A 26,664-nucleotide genomic window follows, 5' to 3' on the forward strand; every position below is an offset into this window, starting at 1 on the left:
CAACCAGTCCACACCAACCCTCCAAAGAGCAACCCACCTTCCTCTAACTAATGCACCTAACACTATGGGCAATTTAGCATGGCCAATTCACCTGACCTGCACATCTTTGGACTGTGGGAGGAAATCAGAGCACCCGGAGGAAACCCACACAGACACAGGGAGAACGTGCAAACTCCACACAGTCACCTGAGGCTGGAATCGAAGCTGCGACGTAGCAGTGCTAACCACTGAGCTACCATGTCACCCATGGTGCTATTGCTTCTTGCTCTTGTACTTGAATCTTCTCACTATGAAGGCCAACACATAAATTTTCTTATTCACTGCCTGCTGCACCTGCAATGTTACTTTCAGTGACTGATGTGGAACAACACCCAGGTCTCATTGCATGTTTTCCCCTCTCAACTTATAGTCATTTAGATAATAATCTATCTTCTTGGTTTGCTGCCAAAGTGATTACCTCACATTTCACCCACATTATCATGCATTTGCTAATCAATTGGCCGTAACATGTAGTGCTGGAACAGCAGGTCGGGCAGCATCCGAGGAACAGGAGAGTCAATGTTTCGAGCATAAGCTCTTCATCAGGAATTTTGACTCGGATCTCCAGCATCTGCAGTCCACACTTTCTCCTATGCAATTGGACACCCGCTCAACTTGCCAAGATCACACTGAATTAAATATTAGAATCTAAAAGCGTTGTTTAAAAAGGACAACAATTACACTAACAGTTTTTTTGCAATGTTTAAACGCAGGGTCTAGTTATGTAACGACCTTTTCAGAAGCGTCCAATGCCTAGACTCAGTCATAGCTAAAATCAACACAATGTATGTGGTTTTCACCTGTTTGATTTGATTTTTTAGAGTCATGTGTATCTTGTTACAAAATGCCGTGAAAAGTGTTGTATAGTGTTGCCACAGTCTGGTGGCCATCTTAAAACACAGAAAAATAAACCAAAACATAGAATATTAAAGCAGAAGAATGAAGATATAAAGAAAGTGTCCACGTTTACAGCCCTTCTTGTTAAATGTTCCACCATGGGGCATGAGCCTGATGGCCAGACATGAGTCCCCTTTGCTGTGTCACCCTTCAGCGCCATCTTGCCTCCGCTGACATGACTGGCGCCATCTTGGTTACACACTTGATTACAAAGGTGGAATAAAAAGAAAGCGGCAGAAATAAAGGGGAACAAAACCAAAAGGAATGAGAAACTTAGCATCTGGTGTGACTATCTCTTACCTGATCGGTACACCAATACCAGATCGCCAGGATTGACAGGCCGAAGGTCAGGCCTGGCCAAGGAATATCACCAGTGATGGGATTTCGGAACAAGTGGAAAGAGTCTGGACGGGGTGTGTAACATTTCGCACTGATGTTCAGATTGGGAGAAGTCGTCTGGCTAGTGATGGCATTCATATATTTCTCCTTCATGGTGTCATAGCCACCCACTTCATTGAATGCTGTAACACAAAATATCCAACCTCAGTTCTTGGCAATGCAAAAGATTCTCTTGATTGGTGACAGCACAGAAATAAGGAAGTCCTTGACTGGAGTACAATTTTAAGCCATCCTCCACAGCAGAAACAAGTCCATTAAATCTTTCTGGAAGCCTTCTGCCTGCCATTTTAACTGCTGTAATATTTAACTTTTAACTTTATTTCTTTATATTATTCTGAGAGCGACCCATAATGTTTAACTTTTAACTTTGTTCCTTATCTCTTTCTGCCTTGTTTTAAGATTTTGTACCTAGGTACTTGTACCTAAGGTGGTGCAGAGTCTGGTGGGATTGAAAACTTTTCACTGTGCTTGGTATATATGACAATAAAGTCTAAATCTAAAATCTAATTTGGTGATACAGACCAAATTTGTATGAGATCTGGGAGTCCATTAAGATTTTAACTCAGGCTTGAACAAAATGGTTGCCGTGGTGTTCCTGTTAGCTGAAGATAGGCCCAAATCTCTCGCCAATCCTCCCTTGTCCACGATGGCCTCTTCACCCTTTTAGCCACTTTTCTGTTTGACTCTCTCTCTGACATTCCCACTGGCCAACCTCCAAATGATTCTAGCTGACCAGTTGCTGTTCTCAGGATATGAGGGGATGAGGCCAGGAATCAAAAGTAGGCCGGGCCTGAAATCTGACCTTGCGGGTGCACTCGTGGTCAGCCTGCACCTCGCTTTCCCTCAAACTCTCACTGACAGCAATTCCCTGAGGAACACACCAATAATGGGACCACAATCTTCCACTCTATGTTGACAGTGGGCTAAATGGAACCAGTCCCACGGTCACCATGGAGACTGAGAGCACCACGGTGTCTGGTCCTTATATCCCAGCTTCACGAGGAGAAAGTGAGGGCTGCAGATGCTGGAGATCAGAGTCGAAGAGGGTGGCTCTGGAAAAGCACAGCAAATCCGGCAGGAGCAGGAGAGTTGACGTTTTGAACCTACGTTCTTCAAGCATAAACATCCCGGTGAAGAGTTTATGCTCAAAGTGTCGATTCTCCTGCTCCCTAGATGCTGCCTGAGCGGCTGTGCTTTTCCAGTCTCGTCTCAAGCATTTTCCTGACTTGAGGCATGAGATGTGCGATTTGGCCACATGGAAAAGCCAGGGAGCAAAGAGCAGGAACACAGCTCTGAACTTTGAGTTGTCCACTATGGAATGCGTTGGAGATTGGAGTCCCTTAAAAACGGAATTTTCTGAGTACTTACAGTGGAAAGGTTCTCTTCCAGGAGTTCTCGGCAGGATCGTTCCCAGAATGCTGGGAATGGAAGCCGGACCAGAATCATAGAATTCCATCGGTGTGGAAGCAGGCCTTTCGGCCCATTGAGTCCACACTGACCCTCCAAAGAGCAGCCCACCTAGACCCACCCTCCCTACCCTATGACCTGTCATCCTGCATTTCACGTGGCTAACCCACTGAGCCTGTACATCCCGAGACTACAAAGAAGACTCAGCGAAGAGTTCTCTAACACCTCAGTTTGAGAGTAGGGAACTGTCCTGACCAGTTTAACAAGAACAACACATTCCATGTCTATAGTCTGCTTTATCCTCTGGTATTAGTGAGGCCACCTCTAATTATAAGACCATAAGATATAGGAGTGTAAGCAAGGCCATTCGGCCCATCGAGTCCACTCTGCCGTTCAATCATGGCTGATGGGCATTTCAACTCCACTTACCCGCACTCTCCCCATTTCCCTTAATTCTTTGCAAGATCAAGATTTATCAATCTCTGCCTTGAAGACATTTAACATCCCGGCCTCCACTGTGCTCCGTGGCAATGAATTCCACAGGCCCACCACTCTCTGGCAAAAAAAATGTCTCCTCATTTCTGTTCTAGATTGACCCCCTCTAATTCTAAGGCTGTGCCCACGGGTCCTAGTCTCTCTGCCTAACGGAAACAACTTCCCAGCGTCCACCCTTATTAAGCCATGCATTATCTTGAAAGTTTCTATTAGATCTCCCCTCAACCTTCTAAACTCTAATCCCAGGATCCTCAGCTGTTTGTCGTATGTTAGGCCTACCATTCCAGGGATCATCCGTGTGAATCTCCACTGGACACGCTTGAGTGCCAGTATGTCCTTCCTGAGGTATGGGGCCCAAAGTTAGACACAGTATTCCAAATGGGGCCTAACCAGAGCTTTATAAAGTCTCAGAAGCACATCACTGCTTTTGTGTCCCAACCCCCTTGAGATAAATAGCAATGTTATATTTGCTTTCTTAATCACAGACTCAACCTTGCAAGAATCCTGGATGAGCACTCCCAGATCCCTCTGTACTTTGGCTTCATGAATTTTCTCACCGTTTAGAAAATAGTCCATGCTTGTATTCTTTTTTCCGAAGTGCAAGACCTCGCATTTGCTCACATTGAATTCCATCAGCCATTTCCTGGACCACTCTCCCAAACTGTCTAGATCCTTCTGCAGCCTCCCCACTTCCTCAGTACTACCTGCCTGTTCACCTAACTTCGTATCATCTGCAAACTTCACCAGAATGCCCCCAGTCCCTTCATCCAGATCATTAATCTTTAACGTGAACAGCTGTAGCCCCAACACTGAACCCTGCGGGACACCACTTGTCACCAGCTGCCATTCCGAAAAAGGTTATCTAACTAATGTATCATATCTAAACTGTTGCTTCTTAACAAGTTTCAATAAACTATCAGAAGCTTGCCAGAAATCGGCAGTTGCCTGTATTAGATAACTGTAATCCCAAACTCTCTTAAATGACAGACAATCACAGCTAATGGAAACCCCCAGCTCCAGCCCCGGACTCTGGTTTATGGAAGCCAAGAGAACACTCCCAACTTCCAAAACCGCCCAGAACTAGCCATTGCTATGGAAGTGATCACTCATAGATGATGGCAGTGGAATTGGAGCCACCATAGGAGCAGTGATTTTCTTGAATGAGGAGACTTTCATTCGATTAAAAATTGAATTCAATAACATCGGCCTTGGTGGGATTCGAACTCACATCCACAAAACAATAGCCTGGGGTTGTAATATATTTATAAAGGGCCTGTTGTAATCTCAAGACATCCCAAAGAATTTACAGACAATACTTCTTTGTCACTGTATCACGCAGGAAACACAACAGGCAATTTGCCCAGAGCGATGTCCTACAAACAGCAATGAATTATTAACTTTGTTGTCTAGATAAGAGTCATTGATTCACCCAGCATGGAAACAGACCCTTCGGTCCAACCAGTCTGTGCTGACCATCATCCCAAACTAAACTAGTCCTGCCTGCCTGCACTTGGCCCATATCCCTCCAAACATTTCTTATTCATCTACTTGTCTAAATGCCTTTTAAACATTGTAACTGTACCCGTATTCACCACTTCATTCCACACATGAACTACCTTTGTGTAAAAGATTTGCCCCTCATGTACTTTTTGCAACTTTCTCCTCTCACTTTAAAAGTATGTCCCTGGTCTTAAAGTACCCCAACCTAGGGAGAGGACCTTGGCTATTCACCTTATCTATATCCCTCATGATTTTATAAACCTCGAGAAGGTCACCGCTCAACCTCACACGCTACAGTGAAAATGTCCCAGTCTCTCCTTTTAACTCAAGCCCTCCAGTCCCGGTAACGTCCTTGTAAATCTTTTGTGAACCCTCTCCAATTGAATAATATCTTTCCTATAGCAGGGCGACTAGAACGGTTCACAGCATTCCAAATGTTGCCTCATCAACATCCTGTACAACCTCAACATGTCCTCCCAACTCCTCCGCTCATAGGTCTGTGCAGTGTTAATTGATGGATAGAATTAAGTCAGGACACTAGAAGGAACTCTGCCTCCTCTTCAAAATAATGTTGTCGTCTCTTTTATGTCCACCTGAGTCAAGATCTACTTGGCTTAATGTCTTATTCAAACGACTTGGAGCGGTTGGTAGAGATGCTTACCTTGGAGACATTTATGATTGAAAGAATAGGCAAGTCAAAACTTCCTTGCTTGCTGCTGGTAATTCTGTTTGATTTGGCGCGTAGAATGGACACCACCATTGCTTCCAAGTCTGGATTATTTTTAGAATGAGCAAACAGATTGAATACTGGGGGAAAGTGAATGACAATGGCAACTGTTGGAATTTAAATTCACTTTGTACATCTGGAATAACGTTTGGGAGAAGGACTAGCCACACTACCATACATCAGGAGCATTTCGGAACTGACAGCCAGACTACTGCGACCACTAGGACTCATAACACCACACAAACCAACAGCCACGCTCAGACAACAACTCACCAGGACAAAGGACCCGATACCCAGCATGAGCAAAACCAATGTAGTGTACAAAATCCCATGCAAGGACTGCACAAAACACTACATAGGACAAACAGGAAGACAGCTAACGATCCGTATACACGAACACCAACTAGCCATGAAACGACACGACCAGCTATCCTTAGTAGCCACACACACAGATGACAAGCAACACGTGTTCGACTGGGACAACACTACCATTATAGGGCAAGCCAAACAGAGAACAGCCAGGGAATTCCTAGAGGCATGGCACTCATCCACAGACTCTATCAACAAACACATCGACCTGGACCCAATATACCGGCCACTACAGCGGACAGCTCGAACTGACAACCGGAAGCAGCAGAGACAGGCCACTATAAATGCCGGAGGAAAGATCACAGAAGCGCTTCACAGGAGGCTCCCAAGCACTGAGGATGTCACCTAGACAGGGGACGAAACGCCTGCAACACAAATTCCCAGCTCGGCGAACAGAGCCACAACATCTGGAATAACTTCAGTGATGGTGACCAGGATAACTGTGACCAATTATTGTAAAAAACCATCTGGATCACTCGCGGCCTTTGAGGAGGGAGACATGCTGTCTTGACCTGGCCCGGCCTACATGTGACTCCAAGCCCACAGCAACATGGTTAACTCTTCCCTGCCCTGTGAGGTGCCTGAGCAAGCCATTCAGTCCAAGGACAGGGAGGGAGGGGGACAGGTGCTGGTCTTGCCCATTACCCCGGGAAACATGAAGAGAAAAAGGCAGCATGTCCTATGGGGAAAGAGCCACATTCCTGACCGATTCCTCTACGCTCAGTACAAAACGACTTTGGAGCAAAGGCCTGAGACTTTGACCTCCCCTTTTGTCAGCTATATGGGAATGTCTGTCTCTGGTTCCTTTTATGGAGACTGTGTGCTGGGAGCTGCTAGGGAATGAGGCAATACATTAACATCGCGGGCAGTGAAGCAGTTGACTTACCGAAGCCCATCAGAATGAAGGACCCCACCACCATGATGATGGTCTGCAATGTGTCCGTGTAGATCACAGCCGCCAAGCCACCTGCCAGCAACACACAGAATAACTTTCCATTAATAATGAAACAACGAGGTCAAAGAGACCATTCATGTTGTCACAGCTGCAACAGAAGCATAGGCTCAGATTTGTTTTTCACTGGAGCACAGGGTGACCCGATAGAGGTTTGTAAAATCATGAGGGGTATAGATAATAAAGTGTATAGCAAAGGTCTTTTCCCCAGGGTCAGGGATTTTAAGACTAGGAGGTTTTAAGGTGAGAGGAGAAAGATTTTAAAATGACAACGTTTTTACACACAGAATGGTTCACGTGTGGAATGAACTGCCAGAGGAAGTGGTGGATGCAGGTACAGTTACCATGTTTAAAAGGCATTTGGATAAGTAGATGCATAAGAAATGTTTGGAGGAATATGGGCCAAGTGCAGGCAGGTGGGACTAGTTTAGTTTGGGGATTATGGCCTAAATGGACTGGTTGGACCGAAGGGTCTGATTCCATGCTGTATGAACCTATGGCTCTATCCACATCTCAGAGTAAATAAAGGTTAATATGAATATGTAGATGCAACAGGGGATCATGTCTTGGGGCACAATGACTTTCTGGACATTTCCCATCAAGTCCAGTCTTGGACATCATGAGTGTTGACCATGTTCAGTCCTGAAAGTAAGCATTTCAGGTGCAGGAGGTGATGAGGAAGGTAACTGGCACATTGGCCTTCATAGCAAATGGATTGGAATGTAGGAGCAGGGATGCATTGCTACAGCTGTACAGGGCCTTGGTCAGATCACAGTTGGTGCAAGTTGTGAAGTTTTGGTCTCGAAGGGCCGAATGGCCTACTCCTGCTTCTATACTTCTGGTCATGTTTGCAACAACCAAGCCTCCTGCAAATCATTATCTTTCCCACTACCAGGCAACAAGGAAAAAACAACGGGAGAAATAATGAGAAAAACAATTTGGGTAAACTGGAGGAGGTGATAGATGTGGGTGGCAGGGGGGGGAGATTGAAGTGGTACATGGTCTTTCAGAAGGTTTTTGACAAGGTACCATACGCAAGAGTCTCCTGGAGCAGTTTGTGGGAGATAGTCATAGATTAATACAGCACAGAAACACACCTTACAGTCCAACCAGTCCATGCAGTCATCAGTGAACATCCCCATGTCTGACCTTCTGATGGAGGGAAGGTCATTGATGAAGCAGCTGAAGATGGTTGGGCCGAGGACACTACCGTGAGGAGCTCCTGCAGAGATGTCCTGGAGCTGAGATGACTGATCTCCAACAACCACAAGCATCTGCCTAACTGCCTGGTGTGACTCCAAACGGTAGCGAGATGACCCTCTGATTCCTCTTGACACGAGTTTTGCCAATGCGTTTTGATAGTGCACTCAGGGGTATTAGGGCTGTGGGACTGAGGTCTTTAAGTTGGATTTGGGAAAAAAAACGTGAGATGAGGGAATGGAATGAGGGATTTGATATGGGGAGAGGAAGAGAAAAATGGGGAGGATAGTCATTTGGATTTGACTGGCTAGGGTCAGATCAGAGAGTAAGGGCTAAGAGTGGTTTCTCCGAGGAATTGAGGTGAGCAATGTGACCATAAGACCGTAAGATACAGGAGCAAAAATTAGGCCATTCAACCCATCGAGCCTGCTCCGCCATTCAATCCTGGCTGATAAGTTTCTCCACCCCATTCTCCCGCTTTCTCCCTGTATCTTTTGATCACCTTGACAATCAAGAACCTAGCTGTATCACTTAAATACACTCAGTGACCTGGCCTCCACAGACTTCTGTGGCAATGAGTTCCATAGATTCCCCACTCTCTGGCTGAAGAAGTTTCTCCTTATCTCTGTTCCCTTTAATCTAAGGTTGTGTCCTTGGGTTCCAGTCTCTCCTACCAAGGGAAACATCTTCCATACATCCACAGGTCATTCAGTTCGATCCCTCCTCATCCATCGAGTATAAACCCAGAGTCCTCAAACATTCCTCATATCTTAAGCTTTTCGTTCCTAGGACCATCTCATGAACCTCCTCTGAACATGCTCCAGGGCCAACACACCCTTCCTGAGATATGGGGCCCAAAGCTGTGCACAATATTCCAAATGTGGACCAGAGCCTTATACAGCCTCAGAAGTACATCCCTGCTTTTATATTCAAGTCCTCTCAAAATAAATGCCATCATTACATTTGCCTTCCTAACGGCAGGTTTCCCTTGAGAGAATTCTGAACTAGAGCTCCCAAGTTTCTTCGCACTTCAGACTTCGGAATTTTCTCCTCATTTAGAAAATAGTTCATGTCTCTATTTTTCCTAACAAAGTGCATGACCTCACCCTTTCCCACATTGTACTCTATCTGCCGCTTCTTTGCCCACTCTCCGAACCTGTCCAAATCCTTCCACAGCCTCCCCACCTCCTCAATGCTACTTGTCACTCTCCCTTTCTTTGTATGTCTGCAAACTTCACCAGAATGCCCTGAGTTCCTCCATCTGGATCATTCATGTGTAAAGTGAAAGGTTGTGGTCCCAACACTGAGCTTTTTGGAACACCACTTGTCACCAGCTGCCATCCTGGGAAGGACCCTTTTATCCCCACTCTGTGCTTTCTGCCAGACAGCCAGGCTTCTATCCATGCTAGCACCTTGTCTCTAACACCATGGGCCCTTATCTTACTCAGTAGCCTCCTGTGCAGCACCTTGTCAAAGGCCTTCTTGAAGTCCAGGTAGATAACATCCATTGGTTCTCCTTGGTCTAACCTGCTTGTTACTTCCTCTAAGAATTCGAACAAGTTTGTCAGGCATGACCTCCTGATCAGCCCTGATTCATGGAACAGATACAAGACACTGTATGGTCACTGTTCCCCATGTTGCTATGTTCCAAGACCATTCGGTAGACCAGTGATTTGGATAGAGGCCTGGGGGAAGGTGTTTCCAAATTTGCTGATAATGCCAAAGTAAAAAGCATGATAAACTAATCTGCAATTTTGTTATCAATAAGATGCTTCCTGTCTTTTGGACAGGATTTTTAGTTTTCCACTTTGGTCGCAAAAACAGACTATGATCTGAATGTTGGCAGTTTAAGAGAAGGTGAGGTGCAGTGAGACCTGGGTGTCATGGTGGAACAGTCACTGAAGGTTGGTACGCAGCTGCAGCAGGCAGTGAGGAAAGCTAATGTCCTGCTGGCCTTCATAGTGAGAGGATTCGAGTATCGGAGTAAGGATGTCTTGCTGCAGTTATACAGGGCCTTGGTGAGGCCACACCCTGTGTGTACTGTGTGCAGTTTTGGCCTCCTCGTCTGAGGAAGGGCATTGCGATTGAGGGAGCCCAGTGACGGGTCACCAGACTGATCCCCGGGATGGCAGGACGGGCCTATGAGGAAAGAGTGGATCGACTGAGCTTTTACTGGCTGGGAGTTAGACGAATGAGGGAATCTCACAGAAACATATAAACCCCTGATGGGACTGGACAGGCTGGATATGGGAAGAATGCTCCCAATGTTGGGGAAGTCCAGAACTAGGGGTCACAGTCTGAGAATAAGAGCAGTCATGATTTGGAGATGGCGGTGTTGGACTGGGGTGTACAAAGTTAAAAATCATACAACAGGTTATAGTCCAACAGGTTTAATTGGAAGCACACTAGCTTTCGGAGCGATGCTCCTTCATCAGGTGGTTGTGGAGAACACAATTGTAACACACTGAATTTATAGCAAAAGTTTACAGTGTGATGTAACTGAAATTATACATTGAGAAATACCTTAATTCTTTGTTATATCACACTGTAAACTTTTGCTATAAATTCAGTGTCTTACAATTGTGTCTTCCACTACCACCTGATGAAGGAGCGTCGCTCTGAAAGCGTGTGCTTCCAATTAAACCTGTTGGACTATAACCTGGTGTTGTGTGATTTTTAACTAAGAATAAGGGGTAAGCCATTCAGGACCAAGATAGGGAAGGATTTCTTCACTCAGAGAGTTGTGAACCTGTGGAATTCTCTCCCACAGGAAGCTGTTGGGGCAGGTTTGTCAGATACATCCAAGAGGGAGCTGGACATGACCCTTGCACCTAAAGGGATCAAGGGGTATAGAGAGAAACTAGGAGTGGGATTCTGAGATTGCATGGTCAGCCATGATCGGATTGAATGGTGGTGTAGGCTCGAAAAGCCGAATGGCTTAGGCCCGCATTTATTTTCTATGTTTCTGTGTTTCACCTCTCTAGGTGCGATCGGGGAGAGGACATCTCCTCCCTCATCAGCAGAGATGAGACAAGATTTCACCAGTAAGCCTTAGGTACAGTCACTTTCTGCTTATGAAGACCTTATTAAAATAACTGATGATGATCTTGTGCAATCGCAGAATCTACTGGAGTCGTGGGCAATTTACTTTTGGTCATGTCAACTGAACAAAGAACAAGATTGAAGATAAAGAGCAGGATCTTGTCAGGGATCTCATGCATATTAATCAATGGATGATTTATTGCAGTTCTGCAGAACTGCACTGATGCACAGCACAGAAGTAGGCCATTCGGCCCAACTGATATATCCTCACCATCAGCCTTCCCTCCATGTATTCCTTTCTCCTCAGGTGAGTCTACCTAGCTTCCCCTAATAAGCATCAATGCCATTTGCTCCATGTGCTCTTAACCCACGACCGTCTTCATTGTGACAGGTTGATAAATATTTCCCTAAATACACTTTGAAAGGATGGGATCTAATGGGAAATGATGGACGAAGAGAAAAGATTTGAAGACAATGGTTCGAATGGTAAGATCAAGACATGCTTTTACTGGGATCCAGTGTAAGTCAGAATAGGACCTGCTGCCAGTGGGATGTTTGGATGATCTTACACAGGAATAGGAGCAGACCATTCAGCCCCTCAAACCTGCTCCGCCCATTCAATGAGATCACGGCTGATTTGTGGCCTAACCCCATGTACCTGCCTTTGGCCGTATCCCTTCATAGCTTTGCTTCGCAAAAGCATGTCTACCTCAGATGTAAAACTAACAACTGATCCTGCATCCACTGTCATTTGTGCAAGAGTACCACCCTTTGTCTGTAGAAATGTTTTCTAACGTCTCTCCTGAACAGTTGGCCCTAATTCTCTTGGTTCTAAAGCTTCTAAACAGTGGAAATAGTTTGTCTTTATCTACCCTGTCTTTGCCTGTTAATATCTTGAGGACTTTGATCAGAACATCGCTTAACCTTCCAATTTCTAATGAGAAAAGGCATCTCTTGGATAATCTCACCTCATAACCTAACCCTGGAAGTCCAGGTATCATTCCCGCAAACCTCCGTTGAACTCCCTCCTAAAGTGTGGTGCTTGGGTCAGCTCTCAATTCTCCAGGTGGGGTCTAATTATAGTTTTGTATAACTTCAGCATAATTTCTGCACCCTTACACAAACCTGTACAGTCGCAACATGACCTCTCAAAACCTATACTCAAAGCACTGACCAAGAAAGGAAAGCATACCAAACGCCTTCTTCGCTACCTTATCTACCTGCGACTCCACTTTCAAGGAGCTATGAACCTGCACTCCAAAGTCTCTTTGTTCAGCAACACTCCCTAGGACCTTACCATGAAATCCCACTCTGATTTGCCTTTCCAAATGCAGCACCTCACATTTATCTAAATTAAACTCCATCTGTCACTCCTCAGCCCATTGGGGCAACTGAACAATATCCCATTGTAATCTGAGGTAACCCTCTTCGCTGTCCACTACACCTCCCATTTTGGTGTCATCTGCAAACTTACTAGCTGCACCTCTTACGCTCACATCCAAGTCATATACATAAATGTGGTAGTGGGGGTGTGGATCAGGGTAGGATGCTTGGGGTAGACTCAATGGGCTGAAGAGCCTCCATCCAGACCGTCAGAATTCTATGATCCTTTGTGGAAATAGATGATGTAATGATGCTGGGGACATGAGGTAAGCAGATCATCTCAGCGTCGAATATAACACTGAAGTTGCAAAACGGCAGCTTAGGTTGTTACCAGGGAGAGAAATGGAGTCAGTAATTAGGGAACAATGTCCGCATTATAGCTGCTGCATATGGTGTGTAAACAAGTGTTGTTATAATAGCTAGAAATCTGAGCTGAAATAATCGAAACAGTCAAACCCAGGCCAGAACACAGAGTGGACATTGTTTGGAAATACATAAGAAGCATCATCTCTCTTTATCTCTGGATTCCTGTTACGCTTCATTGTCATTTTGGTGTTTCTCTCCTTTGGTCACCTGACTAACTCCGATTACAATCACTCCACCATTACTGATCAGACCTCCTCTGCCCGAGACCCTAATTTCTGCAAGTTTCTCCACAGGAAAAGGAAGGATTTAATGGGAAAGGAGGAGGAATGGGTGTCAGGGAGAGAGTGAGGGTCGGGATTGGGGTCAGTGAGAGAGTGAGGGTCGGGATTGGGTGTCAGTGAGAGAGTGAGGGTCGGGATTGGGGGTCAGTGAGAGAGTGAGGGTCGGGATTGGGGTCAGTGAGAGAGTGAGGGTCGGGATTGGGGTCAGGGAGAGAGTGAGGGTCAGGATTGGGGTCAGTGAGAGAGTGAGGGTCGGGATTGGGGGTCAGTGAGAGAGTGAGGGTCGGGATTGGGGTCAGTGAGAGAGTGAGGGTCGGGATTGGGGTCAGGGAGAGAGTGAGGGTCAGGATTGGGGTCAGTGAGAGAGTGAGGGTCAGGATTGGGGTCAGTGAGAGAGTGAGGGTCGGGATTGGGTGTCAGTGAGAGAGTGAGGGTCGGGATTGGGGTCAGGGAGAGAGTGAGGGTCGGGATTGGGGGTCAGTGAGAGAGTGAGGGTCGGGATTGGGTGTCAGTGAGAGAGTGAGGGTCGGGATTGGGGTCAGTGAGAGAGTGAGGGTCGGGATTGGGGTCAGTGAGAGAGTGAGGGTCGGGATTGGGGTCAGGGAGAGAGTGAGGGTCGGGATTGGGGTCAGTGAGAGAGTGAGGGTCGGGATTGGGGGTCAGTGAGAGAGTGAGGGTCAGGATTGGGGTCAGTGAGAGAGTGAGGGTCGGGATTGGGGTCAGTGAGAGAGTGAGGGTCAGGATTGGGGTCAGTGAGAGAGTGAGGGTCGGGATTGGGGTCAGGGAGAGAGTGAGGGTCGGGATTGGGGTCAGTGAGAGAGTGAGGGTCGGGATTGGGGTCAGTGAGAGAGTGAGGGTCAGGTTTGGGGTCATTGAGAGAGTGAGGGTCGGGATTGGGGTCATTGAGAGAGTGAGGGTCGGGATTGGGGTCAGTGAGAGAGTGAGGGTCGGGATTGGGGTCAGTGAGAGAGTGAGGGTCGGGATTGGGGTCAGGGAGAGAGTGAGGGTCGGGATTGGGGTCAGTGAGAGAGTGAGGGTCGGGATTGGGGTCAGTGAGAGAGTGAGGGTCGGGATTGGGGTCATTGAGAGAGTGAGGGTCGGGATTGGGGACATTGAGAGAGTGAGGGTCGGGATTGGGGTCAGTGAGAGAGTGAGGGTCGGGATTGGGGTCAGGGAGAGAGTGAGGGTCGGGATTGGGGTCATTGAGAGAGTGAGGGTCGGGATTGGGGGTCAGTGAGAGAGTGAGGGTCGGGATTGGGGTCATTGAGAGAGTGAGGGTCGGGATTGGGGTCAGTGAGAGAGTGAGGGTCGGGATTGGGGTCATTGAGAGAGTGAGGGTCGGGATTGGGGTCATTGAGAGAGTGAGGGTCGGGATTGGGGTCAGTGAGAGAGAGAGGGTCGGGATTGGGGTCATTGAGAGAGTGAGGGTCGGGATTGGGGTCAGTGAGGGAGTGAGGGTCGGGATTGGGGTCATTGAGAGAGTGAGGGTCGGGATTGGGGATCAGTGAGAGAGTGAGGGTTGGGATTGGGGTCATTGAGAGAGTGAGGGTCGGGATTGGGGTCAGTGAGAGCGTGAGGGTCGGGTTTGGGGTCAGTGAGTGAGTGAATGTCAGGATTGGGATCAGTGAGAGAGTGAGGGTCAGGATTGGGTTCAGTGAGAGAGTGAGGGTCAGGATTGGGGTCAGTGAGAGAGTTAGGGTCAGGATTGGGTTCAGTGAGAGAGTGAGGGTCAGGATTGGGGTCAGTGAGAGAGTTAGGGTCAGGTTTGGAGTAAGTGAGAGAGTGAGGGTCAGGTTTGGAGTAAGTGAGAGAGTGAGGGTCAGGTTTGGAGTAAGTGAGAGAGTGAGGGTCGAGATTGGGGTCAGTGAGAGAGTGAGGGTCAGGATTGGCGTCAGTGAGAGAGTGAGGGTCGGGATTGGGGTCAGTGAGAGAGTGAGGGTCAGGATTGGAGTCAGTGAGAGAGTGAGGGTCAGGACTGGAGTCAGTGAGAGAGTTAGGGTCAGGTTTGGAGTAAGTGAGAGTGTGAGAGTCGAGATTGGGGTCAGTGAGAGAGTGAGGGTTGAGATTGGGGTCAGTGAGAGAATGAGGGTCAGGATTGGGGTCAGTGAGAGAGTGAGGGTCAGTATTAGGGTCTGTGAGAGCGTGAGGGTCAGGATTGGGGTCAGTGAGTGAGTGAATGTCAGGATTGGGTTCACTGAGAGAGTGAGGGTCAGGATTGGGTTCAGTGAGAGTGAGTGAGGGTCAGGATTGGAGTCACTGAGAGAGTGAGGGTCAGGATTGGGTTCAGTGAGAGAGAGTGAGGGTCAGGATTGGAGTCACTGAGAGAGTGAGGGTCAGGATTAGGATCAGTGAGAGAGTGAGGGTCAGGATTGGAGTCACTGAGAGAGTGAGGGTCAGGATTGGGGTCAGTGAGAGAGAGTGAGGGTCAGGATTGGAGTCACTGAGAGAGTGAGGGTCAGGATTGGGGTCAGTGAGAGAGAGTGAGGGTCAGGATTGGAGTCACTGAGAGAGTGAGGGTCAGGATTGGGTTCAGTGAGAGAGTGAGGGTCAGGATTGGGGTCAGTGAGTGAGTGAATGTCAGGATTGGGTTCACTGAGAGAGTGAGGGTCAGGATTAGGATCAGTGAGAGAGTGAGGGTCAGGATTGGGTTCACTGAGAGAGTGAGGGTCAGGATTGGGTTCAGTGAGAGAGAGTGAGGGTCAGGATTGGAGTCACTGAGAGAGTGAGGGTCAGGATTAGGATCAGTGAGAGAGTGAGGGTCAGGATTGGAGTCACTGAGAGAGTGAGGGTCAGGATTGGGGTCAGTGAGAGAGAGTGAGGGTCAGGATTGGAGTCACTGAGAGAGTGAGGGTCAGGATTGGGGTCAGTGAGAGAGAGTGAGGGTCAGGATTGGAGTCACTGAGAGAGTGAGGGTCAGGATTGGGTTCAGTGAGAGAGTGAGGATCAGGATTGTGTTCAGTGAGTGAGTGAATGTCAGGATTGGGTTCACTGAGAGAGTGAGGGTCAGGATTAGGATCAGTGAGAGAGTGAGGGTCAGGATTGGAGTCACTGAGAGAGTGAGGGTCAGGATTGGGGTCAGTGAGAGAGAGTGAGGGTCAGGATTGGAGTCACTGAGAGAGTGAGGGTCAGGATTAGGATCAGTGAGAGAGTGAGGGTCAGGATTGGAGTCACTGAGAGAGTGAGGGTCAGGATTGGGGTCAGTGAGAGAGAGTGAGGGTCAGGATTGGAGTCACTGAGAGAGTGAGGGTCAGGATTGGGGTCAGTGAGAGAGAGTGAGGGTCAGGATTGGAGTCACTGAGAGAGTGAGGGTCAGGATTGGGTTCAGTGAGAGAGTGAGGGTCAGGATTGGGTTCAGTGAGTGAGTGAATGTCAGGATTGGGTTCACTGAGAGAGTGAGGGTCAGGATTAGGATCAGTGAGAGAGTGAGGGTCAGGATTGGAGTCACTGAGAGAGTGAGGGTAAGGATTGGGTTCAGTGAGAGAGAGTGAGGGTCAGGATTGGAGTCACTGAGAGAGTGAGGGTCAGGATTGGGGTCAGTGAGAGAGAGTGAGGGTCAGGATTGGAGTCACTGAGAGAGTGAGGGTCAGGATTAGGATCAGTGAGAGAGTGAGGGTCAGGATTGGAGTCACTGAGAGAGTGAGGGTCAGGATTGGGGTCAGTGAGAGAGAGTGAGGGTCAGGATTGGAGTCACTGAGAGAGTGAGGGTCAGGATTGGGTTCAGTGAGAGAGAGTGAGGGTCAGGATTGGAGTCACTGAGAGAGTGAGGGTCAGGATTGGGGTCAGTGAGAGAGTGAGGGTCAGGATTGGAGTCACTGAGAGAGTGAGGGTCAGGATTAGGATCAGTGAGAGAGAGTGAGGATCAGGATTGGAGTCACTGAGAGAGTGAGGGTCAGGATTGGGGTCAGTGAGAGAGTAAGGGTCGGGATTGGGGTCAGTGAGAGAGTGAGGGTCAGGATTGGGGTCAGTGAGAGAGTGAGGGTCGGGATTGGGGTCATGAGAGAGTGAGGGTCAGGATTGGAGTCACTGAGAGAGTGAGGGTCAGGATTGGGGTCAGTGAGAGAGTAAGGGTCGGGATTGGGGTCAGTGAGAGAGTGAGGGTCGGGATTGGGGTCATGAGAGAGTGAGGGTCAGGATTGGGGTCATGAGAGAGTGAGGGTCGGATTGGGGTCAGTGAGAGAGTGAGGGTCGGGATTGGGGTCATTGAGAGAGTGAGGGTCGGGATTGGGGTCAGTGAGAGAGTGAGGGTCAGGATTGGAGTCACTGAGAGAGTGAGGGTCAGGATTAGGATCAGTGAGAGAGAGTGAGGGTCAGGATTGGAGTCACTGAGAGAGTAAGGGTCGGGATTGGGGTCAGTGAGAGAGTAAGGGTCGGGATTGGGGTCAGTGAGAGAGTAAGGGTCGGGATTGGGGTCAGTGAGAGAGTGAGGGTCGGGATTGGGGTCAGTGAGAGAGTAAGGGTCGGGATTGGGGTCAGTGAGAGAGTGAGGGTCGGGATTGGGGTCAGTGAGAGAGTAAGGGTCGGGATTGGGGTCAGTGAGAGAGTGAGGGTCAGGTTTGGGGTCAGTGAGAGAGTGAGGGTCAGTATTAGGGTCCATGAGAGCGTGAGGGTCGGGTTTGGGGTCAGTGAGTGAGTGAATGTCAGGATTGGGATCAGTGAGAGAGTGAGGGTCAGGATTGGGGTGAGTGAGAGAGTGAGGGTCGGGATTGTGGTCAGTGAGAGAGTGAGGGTCGGGATTGGGATCAGTGAGAGAGTGAGGGTCAGGATTGGGGTCAGTGAGAGAGTGAGGGTCGGATTGGGGTCAGTGAGAGAGTTAGGGTCAGGATTGGGGTGAGTGAGAGAGTGAGGGTCGGGATTGGGGTCAGTGAGAGAGTGAGGGTCAGGTTTGGGGTGAGTGAGAGAGTGAGGGTCGGGATTGGGGTCAGTGAGAGAGTGAGGGTCGGGATTGGGATCAGTGAGAGAGTGAGGGTCAGGATTGGGGTGAGTGAGAGAGTGAGGGTCGGGATTGGGGTCAGTGAGAGAGTGAGGGTCAGGTTTGGGGTCAGTGAGAGAGTGAGGGTCAGTATTAGGGTCCGTGAGAGCGTGAGGGTCGGGTTTGGGGTCAGTGAGTGAGTGAATGTCAGGATTGGGATCAGTGAGAGAGTGAGGGTCAGGATTGGGGTGAGTGAGAGAGTGAGGGTTGGGATTGTGGTCAGTGAGAGAGTGAGGGTCGGGATTGGGATCAGTGAGAGAGTGAGGGTCAGGATTGGGGTGAGTGAGAGAGTGAGGGTCGGGATTGGGGTCAGTGAGAGAGTGAGGGTCAGGATTGGGGTGAGTGAGAGAGTGAGGGTCGGGATTGTGGTCAGTGAGAGAGTGAGGGTCGGGATTGGGATCAGTGAGAAAGTGAGGGTCTGGATTGGGGTCAGGGAGAGAGTGAGGGTCGGGATTGGGGTCAGGGAGAGAGTGAGGGTCAGGATTGGGGTGAGTGAGAGAGTGAGGGTCAGGATTGGGGTGAGTGAGAGAGTGAGGGTCGGGATTGGGGTCAGGGAGAGAGTGAGGGTCAGGATTGGGGTCAGTGAGAGAGTGAGGGTCGGGATTGGGGTCAGTGAGAGAGTGGGGGTCAGGATTGGGGTCAGTGAGAGAGTTAGGGTCAGGATTGGGGTGAGTGAGAGAGTGAGGGTCAGGATTGGGGTCAGGGAGAGAGTGAGAGTCGAGATTGGGTTCAGTGAGAGAGTGAGGGTCGGGATTCGGGTCAGTGAGAGAGTGAGGTTCAGGATTCGGGTCAGTGAGAGAGTGAGGGTCAGGATTGGGGTCAGGGAGAGAGTGAGAGTCGAGATTGGGTTCAGTGAGAGAGTGAGAGTCGAGATTGGGTTCAGTGAGAGAGTGAGGTTCAGGATTCGGGTCAGTGAGAGAGTGAGGGTCAGGATTGGGGTCAGTAAGAGAGTGGGGGTCAGGATTGGGGTGTGTGAGCGAGTGAGGGTCAGGACTGGGGTCAGTGAGAGAGTGAGGGTCGGCATTGGGGTCAGCGAGAGAGTGAGGGTTTTGATTCAGTTCAGTGAGAGGGTGAGGGTCAGGATTGTGGTCAGTGAGAGAGTGAGGGTCGGGATTGGGGTCAGGGAGAGAATGAGGGTCGGGATTGGGGTCAGGGAGAGAGTGAGGGTCGGGATTGTGTTCGGTGTGAGAGTGAGGGCCGGGATTGGGTTCAGCGCGCGAGTGAGGGTCAGGAGTAGGGTCAGTGCGAGAGTGAGGGTCGGGCTAGGGATCAGTGAGTTGGTGTCTGGAGGAATAGATGAGAGAATTGGGTTTGGTGGAAATTGCGTACTGAATTGGACCACTTTGCTCAGCGGGTTATACTGAAGTTTGATAAGGCAGAAAGTTTTAAACTCAAAGCTACTATTTAACTCTGATTACGTTGACTTGAGTTAATTGTTTGATTTAATTCGAAGGTCTCAATAGGATATTGTTAACTGTGACTGACGTTGGCTTGGAAACGATCTAAGGTGCCAGCTCTGAATGACTAACTGACTGAGGAGGGTTTGAGGGGAGCTGTGTGGCTGTTTCGAAACCGTGATTGATTTCCTGTGCAGTCCCATCTTGTCTCCTCCTCTGTTCCTGTTTGTCTTCCTGGTTCCTTGACCTGCCATTGCTTGCTGCTCTGAACAGCTTCAAAGTGATGTGGAGGCTGTCCTGTCTTCCCTCCCAGCTTCAAAGACCTCGGGTTAAACTTTGAGTTGGTGAGTGGAAATCTCTCCAGGGAAGAAAACAAAGGGAGAAGATTGAACTAAACTTTCCAAAGTAAAACATTTGGAGTAATCGACAGCGGAAATCATTGGGTTGGATCAAACAGAAATAAAGTTTGGCAGTGGGAGTTTCGAGAGTTGGTAATTGTGTCAAGACAAGACTAATCAGGCTGCAATCTCCAGGTAACTTGCAGTGCCAAGTGTTACCAAGTATAGGAAGATAGGTCAAACGAGTGTTTTTAAGGTAAAGATAGATAGGTTTTAATCAGTGAAGGAATTAAAGATTGTGGTGAGCAGGCAGGTAAGTTGAGCTGAGTGCAGGTAAAATGCTTGATCTTATTGAATGATTAGATTAGATTCCTACAATATGGAAACAGACCCCTCAGCCCAATAAGTCCACACCAATCCTCTGAAGAGCAACCCACTCAGACCCCTCCCCTACACTTACCCCCTGACGAATGCACCTAACACTACGCGGAATTGAGCACGGCCAACTCACCTGACCCGCACATCTTTGGATTGTGGGAGGAAACCCACACAGACACGGGGAGAATGTGCAAACTCCACACAGACAGTCACACAGGGCAGGAATTGACCCCCGGTCCGTGGCGCTTGGTGGCAACAGTGCTGACCACTGAGCCACCGTGCCAGCCCAGGGTCAGAGAGCCGACTCCTGCTCCTTATGTTCTTCGGTTGCTATGAACGCATGGCAAAAGGGATGGTGCAGTAAGGCGGGCTTTCTTTCTGAGTCATTGGGTTAGTCTCTCGACTATATAGGAAGGGCCTGTACAAACTGGATGGGTTGTACCTGGTTGGTGGTCCAATAACCTTGCTGGGAGGTTTGCTCAGATTGTCAGGGAGGTCTTCAATTGATTGGGCAGGGGGGCCCAGAGTGGGTGGAAAGCTGGGAGCAAGGTCCAGTCAGATGCAGAAGGAAGGCCAGGACATTCCAGAAGGTGGTGAAGCCACAGGCTGGATAAGGCTCATGGGAGGTCGGGAAAGCTAAACTGTACCAATTTTGATGCAAGAATCCTGAGTGAGTCGGTGGATGAATTTAGAGCAGATTAGTTAGATTAGATTATTTACAGTGTGGAAACAGGCCCTTCGGCCCAACAAGTCCACACCAACCCTCTGAAGAGTAACCCACACAGACCCATTCCCCTACATTTACCCCTTCACCTAACGGTGGATGAACTTAGAGCACGTGTCATGGAGACGTGGTTGAAGCAAGGACAGAATTGACAGCTCAACATTCCAGGGTATGCAAGTTTTAAGTTGGATAGGGAGTGAAGCGACAGAGGTAGGGGCATTGCATTCTTGATAAAGGAAACTATCATGGCAGTAATGAAATTGTAGGAGGGTTAAGTACATTGCTAGGATTATCCTGCAGGCCTCCCAACAGTGTGAGGAAAGGGTTGTAAACTAATCATAGAAAGTTCTGAGAGAAAGAGGGTTATAGTTGTAGGGGACTACAACTTTCCTAAAGTTAGCTGGGATTGCCATAGGATTAGACGGTGTGGATTTGTTAAAGAGTTTTGTGTCAGTATGTAGATAGCCCTGTTAGAGATGGAGCAGTGCTGGTCCTAATGCAAGGAAATGAAGACAACCACGTGGTCGAAGTTTCACTGGGTGTGCATTTTGGGAATGGTGACCATAACTTTCAAAACCACCTTGGGAAAGGGATAAGGACAGTGCAGAAGTTAAGTTTCGAAATTGGCAGAAGGCCAATTTCAATAGTTTTTCACAGGATCTGGCCTAGACTAGGAGCAGCTATTTGCAGGTAAATCTACATCGGCAGGTGGGAGCCTTTTAAAAGCAGGATAGTGAGATTTCAGTGTGTTTGGCAGCCGGTCTAGGGACTGTGGATATCACAGGATATGGAAAATTTCTTAAAGAGAAAGATGGAAACATATGTCAGGTACAGTGCATTAAGAAACAGGACTGGCCCTTCAAAACTATAGAGAGTTGAAGCGTTTGCTTAAAGAGGAAGTTAGAAGGGCAAAGAAAGGCCATGAAATATATTTGGCAGATGGGATTGTGAAAAACACCAGGGCTTTTTATAATTATCCTAAGAATAAGAGGATTAGTAGGGAAAGGGTGGGAGGTATTAGGGGAAATCCAAGCATTGAGTTTGGGTGAGGTCTTCAATGAATATTTCCCATTGGTATTCACAGAGGAGAAAGACATTGTAGCTGGGGGTTTCAATGGGGCTGGTGAGGTTCTGGAATATGTAAAGATTAATAAGGAGGTGGTGTTAGATGTTTTAACAGGGACAAATCCCCAGGGCCTGATGAGATGTATCCCAGGCTGCTATCGGAGGCAAGGGAGGAGATTATGGGGACCCTGGTGGATATATTTAATACTTTGTCAGCCACAAGCGAAGTGTCAGGTGACTGGAGGATAGCGAATGTGGTTCTTTTATTCAAGAAGGGCAGCAGGGATAGGCCATGTCATTACAGAGCAGCTAGTTTGACATCATGGTCGGAAAATTATTGGATAAAACTTCTGAGGACAGGATCAATCAAGGCATTGATTGATGAGGAGAAGTTATGTGAGATATAGGAAAAGTCGTGTTACTTCTGCAATCATAATTACTTATGCAAGGTTTATGCACTCACACCAGTGTGTAATTGTGTCAACCAAGAGCTGAGTCAACAAGAATGAAAACCATGTGAAGGAAATATATAATTGCTTTTGTATTAGCGAAAATGTGCATACAAGAATGCAACGTGCCTGCAAACAATGGTAGATGTTACAGACAAATAGATAAGGTGCTGTGAGGATGTAGGTTAAGCCAGGTATGCTTGTACAAGCAGGAGTTATAAGCATCTGTTTCCCACTTCTGCAAAAACACAAAACAAACGCCAATGTAAAGGTCATAACGATCAATATAGTTGGGGAAAGGGAGGAAATGTCACAAGTCGGGGAAATAGATGGCAGTGAAGGAGGATATACCTAACAATGGACCACAGAAGGGTGTGGTGAAACGGCCAAGTAAACCTTGTACTTTGTTATGCCCAAGGCAGGAGATAAACAATAGTAATGGGCACCGGCCTGGGAGTAGTGAATCCTATATAAGATATGTACTTGCTAAACTCTGTTTCAGGCACCACGCTTGCAAGCATATAATAAACATACTGATTAGTTCAAATCCTGTCTCGGACTGATATTATTGAAGTGAGTGAGCTTCGTTTCTCACAGTTTGCACAGATTTGTTAGCGAGAGATCCTGCGTGACTTAGTTGAGTTTTTTGAAAAGGTGACTGGATATATTGATGAGGACAGTGCAGTTGATGTAGTTTATATGGAATTCAGTAAGGCCTTTGACAAGGTACCACATGGAAGGCTGATCCGAAAGGTCAGAGCCTATGGGATCTAAGGAATCATTGGATCTCACTGAATGGCAGCACAGACTTGATGGGCTGAACGGCCTATTTCTGTTCCTCCATCTTACGGTTTTAACATGAGGATAAGCTGGGTTTAACGGTCGGGTTTCTGTGACTGAATACCAATTGACATTTCATTCAGAAGAGGGAGCATCGTTTTTTGCCTCTGGTTGCTCAGAGAGTTGTCCCTTTAAAAGCTTCAGGCTTAATTCATAAAGACCCTGAAAACCTTCGTGGTTAATAACAACAGTGGGAGAATCTCTCAGGAAACGGATAAGACTCAGCCATCCCTTCAAAGGGAGGTGCCTCACTTTCAACAACTCCCCCATCCCCCCCAACCCACCCCATCTCATCCTGTGAAGGGCTATTGGATCTCTCAGTGGTTTGACACTCGAAGATCACAGAAACCCTGGGAGACTCTAGAATCTGTAGGCAGGGAGAGGAGGTTGGCGGGGGGGTGGGGGACGCTCAGCAAAAGCTACAAGGAACGCCACGAGTGATGGTGGAAAGTTGTACATAAAGAACAAGGTACTGTGAGGGGCCACAGGGACTCACACTCAAACTGGAGCTGTATCTCTTGTAAAGAATAGGGAAGAAGCAGGAGAGAAACAACGGGGTCAGACTTGCTTTTTATGGGATGTGGCTGGGTCGGCATTTATTACTCGCCCCCTTGTTGCCCTTGAGAAGCTGCCTGCTTGACCCACCGCAGTCCGAGTGCTGCGAGGGAGGGAATTCCAGGACACCAGGGGACAGGGGAGGACTGCAGATGCTGGAGATCAGAGCTGAAAAATGTGTTGCTGGAAAAGCGCAGCAGGTCCGGCAGCATCCAAGGAGCAGGAGGATCGCCTGAAGACGGGCTTTATGCCCACAACGTCGATCCTCCTGCTCCTTGGATGCTGCCTGACCTGCTGTGCTTTTCCAGCAACACATTTTTCAATTCCAGGACACTGTTCTACTGGAGAAATAGCAGAATATGTCTAAGTCAGGGTGGTGAGTGGCTTGGAGGGGAACTTGCAGGGGGTGGTATTCCCCTGTATCTGCTGGCCCTTGTCTTTCCAGCTGGTAGCGGCCGTGGGTTTGGAAGGTGCTGTCTGAGGATCTTTAGTAGATTTCTGCGGTGTGCCTTGTAGACAGTCCACACTGCTGCTACTGAGCATCGGTGGGGGAGGGAGTGGGTGCTTGAGGATGTGGTGTCAATCAAGGAGCTGGTTTGTCCTGGATGGTGTGAAATCTCTTGAGTGTCGCTGTGCTCATATTGAAACCGCACTCCCACAGTGTTCGAAAATGTCTCCAAATCAATCATATCTTTTGTATCTTTCAATCGTGGGGATTGTTTACGTGGCCAAGTGCGTGTGTTTTACCGAGAATTGCGTCTCGACAAGTAACCACAGGTTATAAGAATAGGTTCCAGATGAATACAAAGACTGTTGGGAGGTCGGTGTTGATCTATCTACCTTACTCTGCCCAAAGTCCTTGCGGTGTCGGCATATTGAGTCGAGCTTGTTGCACTCAGTCAGGAATGAACCCTTTCAGACCCATATCCAACAGCATTGCATTAATAGGTTAACAAGCTGAGCAAGGGAGCCAGTGTGTGAGAGATCGATTGCTGCTTGGGTTTGAATGCAGGCATTGTGTTCAAACCCAACAGAACAACAAGGCTGCTGTGATCAAATACACCAAGGACAAATTAACCTGTCACTCACCCTGAGCACTGTTGGCTGGGAGTTAGGTACACTCTGGCTGTTCCTCACAGTCAACCTGGGGTTTTAAACATGGGGCAAGCTGTTTGTCTCCAGCTCCCACACCCTTCGGGCTGAAAACGAAGCTCTGTAGCTTGTACCAGCGGATTCCAGAAGGGTCTTCAGGTTGATGCGAAACCTGTTTGGGCACGTGATGAATGCAACTCCCCCTTGAACATCAAGACCTGACACATCAGAGCTCCAAGGGGTAAGGCACTGGCCTCAAGACTGGGCCCAGATGTTCAGTTTTTAATCCAGATAGATGTGAGGTGATGCACATAGGCAGGACAAACAAGGGAATACATGATAAACGGGAAGTACTGAGGATCAGAGGGATGTTGGTGTGCATACCCCACTGAATCCTCAAGGTATCAGGGCAAGAGGAAAAAAGTGGTTAAGAAGCCATATTGAATACTTGCCTTTATTAGTTGAGGCATAGAGTTAATAGAATCCTACACTCACCCCATTTAGTCCCCAAAGACCATTCAAACAGCATTGCCCCCAGACCCATCCCCTTACCTAAGGTACCCTGCATTTCCTGTGGATAATCCACCTAGTCTGTCTACCCCTGAACACTATGGGCAATTTCCCCATCACCAATCCTGCACACTTTTGGACTGTGGGAGGAAACCAGAGCACCAGGAGAAACCCCACACAGACCCGGGGCAAATGTGCAAACTCCACACAGACAGTTGCCCAAAGCTGGAATCGAACCCAGGCCCCTGGCGCTGTGAGGCAGCAGTGCTAACCACTGAGCCACCACATCACCCATGGTTTAAGAGCAGTGTGGTTATGCTAGGACAGTATGAAACAGTCGTTAGGCCATAGCCAGAGTATTGTGTGATGTTCTGGAATCCACATTATGTGAGGGATGCGATAGCACTGCAGAGGGTGCAAAGGGAGATTTACCAGGGTGTGGCCTGGGCTGGAGAGTTTCAGTTATAGAACGTAGAACATTCCAGCGCAGTCCAGGCCCTTCAACCCTCGATGTTGTGCTGACCTGTGGAACCAATCTGATGTCCATCTAACTTACACTACTCCATTCTCATCCATATGTTTATCCAATGACTATTTAAATGCCCTTACTACTCTCTGAATAAAGAACCTACCTCTGACATCTGTCCTCTATCCCCTCAATTTAAAGCTATGTCCCCTTGTGCTAGCCATCACCATTTGAGGAAAAAGGCTCTCCCTGTCCACCCTATCTAACACTCTGATTATCTTATATGTCTCAATTAAGTCACCTCTCAATCTCCTTCTCTCCAATGAAAACTGCCTCAAGTCCCTCAGCCTTTCCTCATAAGACCTTCCCTCCATACCAGGCAACATCCTGGTAAATCTCCTCTGCACCCTTTCCAAAGTTTCCACATCCTTCTTATAATGCGGTGACCAGAACTGTGCGCAATACTCCAAGTGTGGCCACACCAGAGTTTTGTACAGCTGCAACATGACCTTATGGTTCCGAAACTCAATCCCTCTACCAATAAAGGCTAACACACTTGTATACCTTCTTAACAACCCTATCAACCTGGATGGTAACTTTCAGGGATCTATGAACGTGGACACTGAGATCTCTCTGCTCATCTACGCTACCAAGAATGTACCATTTGCCCAGTACTCTTTATTCCTGTTGCTCCTTCCAAAGTGAACCACCTCACACTTTTCCACATTAAACTCCATTTGCCACCTCTCAGCCCAGCTCTGCAGCTTTTCAAAGTCCTTCTGTAACCTGCAACATCCTTCAGTACTATCCACAACTCCACTAAC

At 48.1% G+C, this 26,664-nt stretch overlaps 1 protein-coding gene across 2 annotated transcripts in view; it reads right to left on the reverse strand.

The window, feature by feature from the left end:
• Window positions 1-26,664, reverse strand: part of slc5a1 (solute carrier family 5 member 1) — a 102,949-nt gene that overhangs the window by 24,046 nt on the left and 52,239 nt on the right. For both annotated transcript variants that reach the window (XM_072587093.1, XM_072587092.1), the window contains exons 7-8: window positions 6,720-6,800; window positions 1,237-1,457 (exon numbers count right to left, since the gene is read on the reverse strand). In XM_072587093.1, the coding sequence (XP_072443194.1) occupies window positions 1,237-1,457; window positions 6,720-6,800 (302 nt within the window). The remainder of the gene's footprint in view (window positions 1-1,236; window positions 1,458-6,719; window positions 6,801-26,664) is intronic.

Source organism: Chiloscyllium punctatum, chromosome 17, assembly GCF_047496795.1.
Source record: "Chiloscyllium punctatum isolate Juve2018m chromosome 17, sChiPun1.3, whole genome shotgun sequence".
Taxonomy (NCBI): Eukaryota; Metazoa; Chordata; class Chondrichthyes; order Orectolobiformes; family Hemiscylliidae; genus Chiloscyllium; species Chiloscyllium punctatum.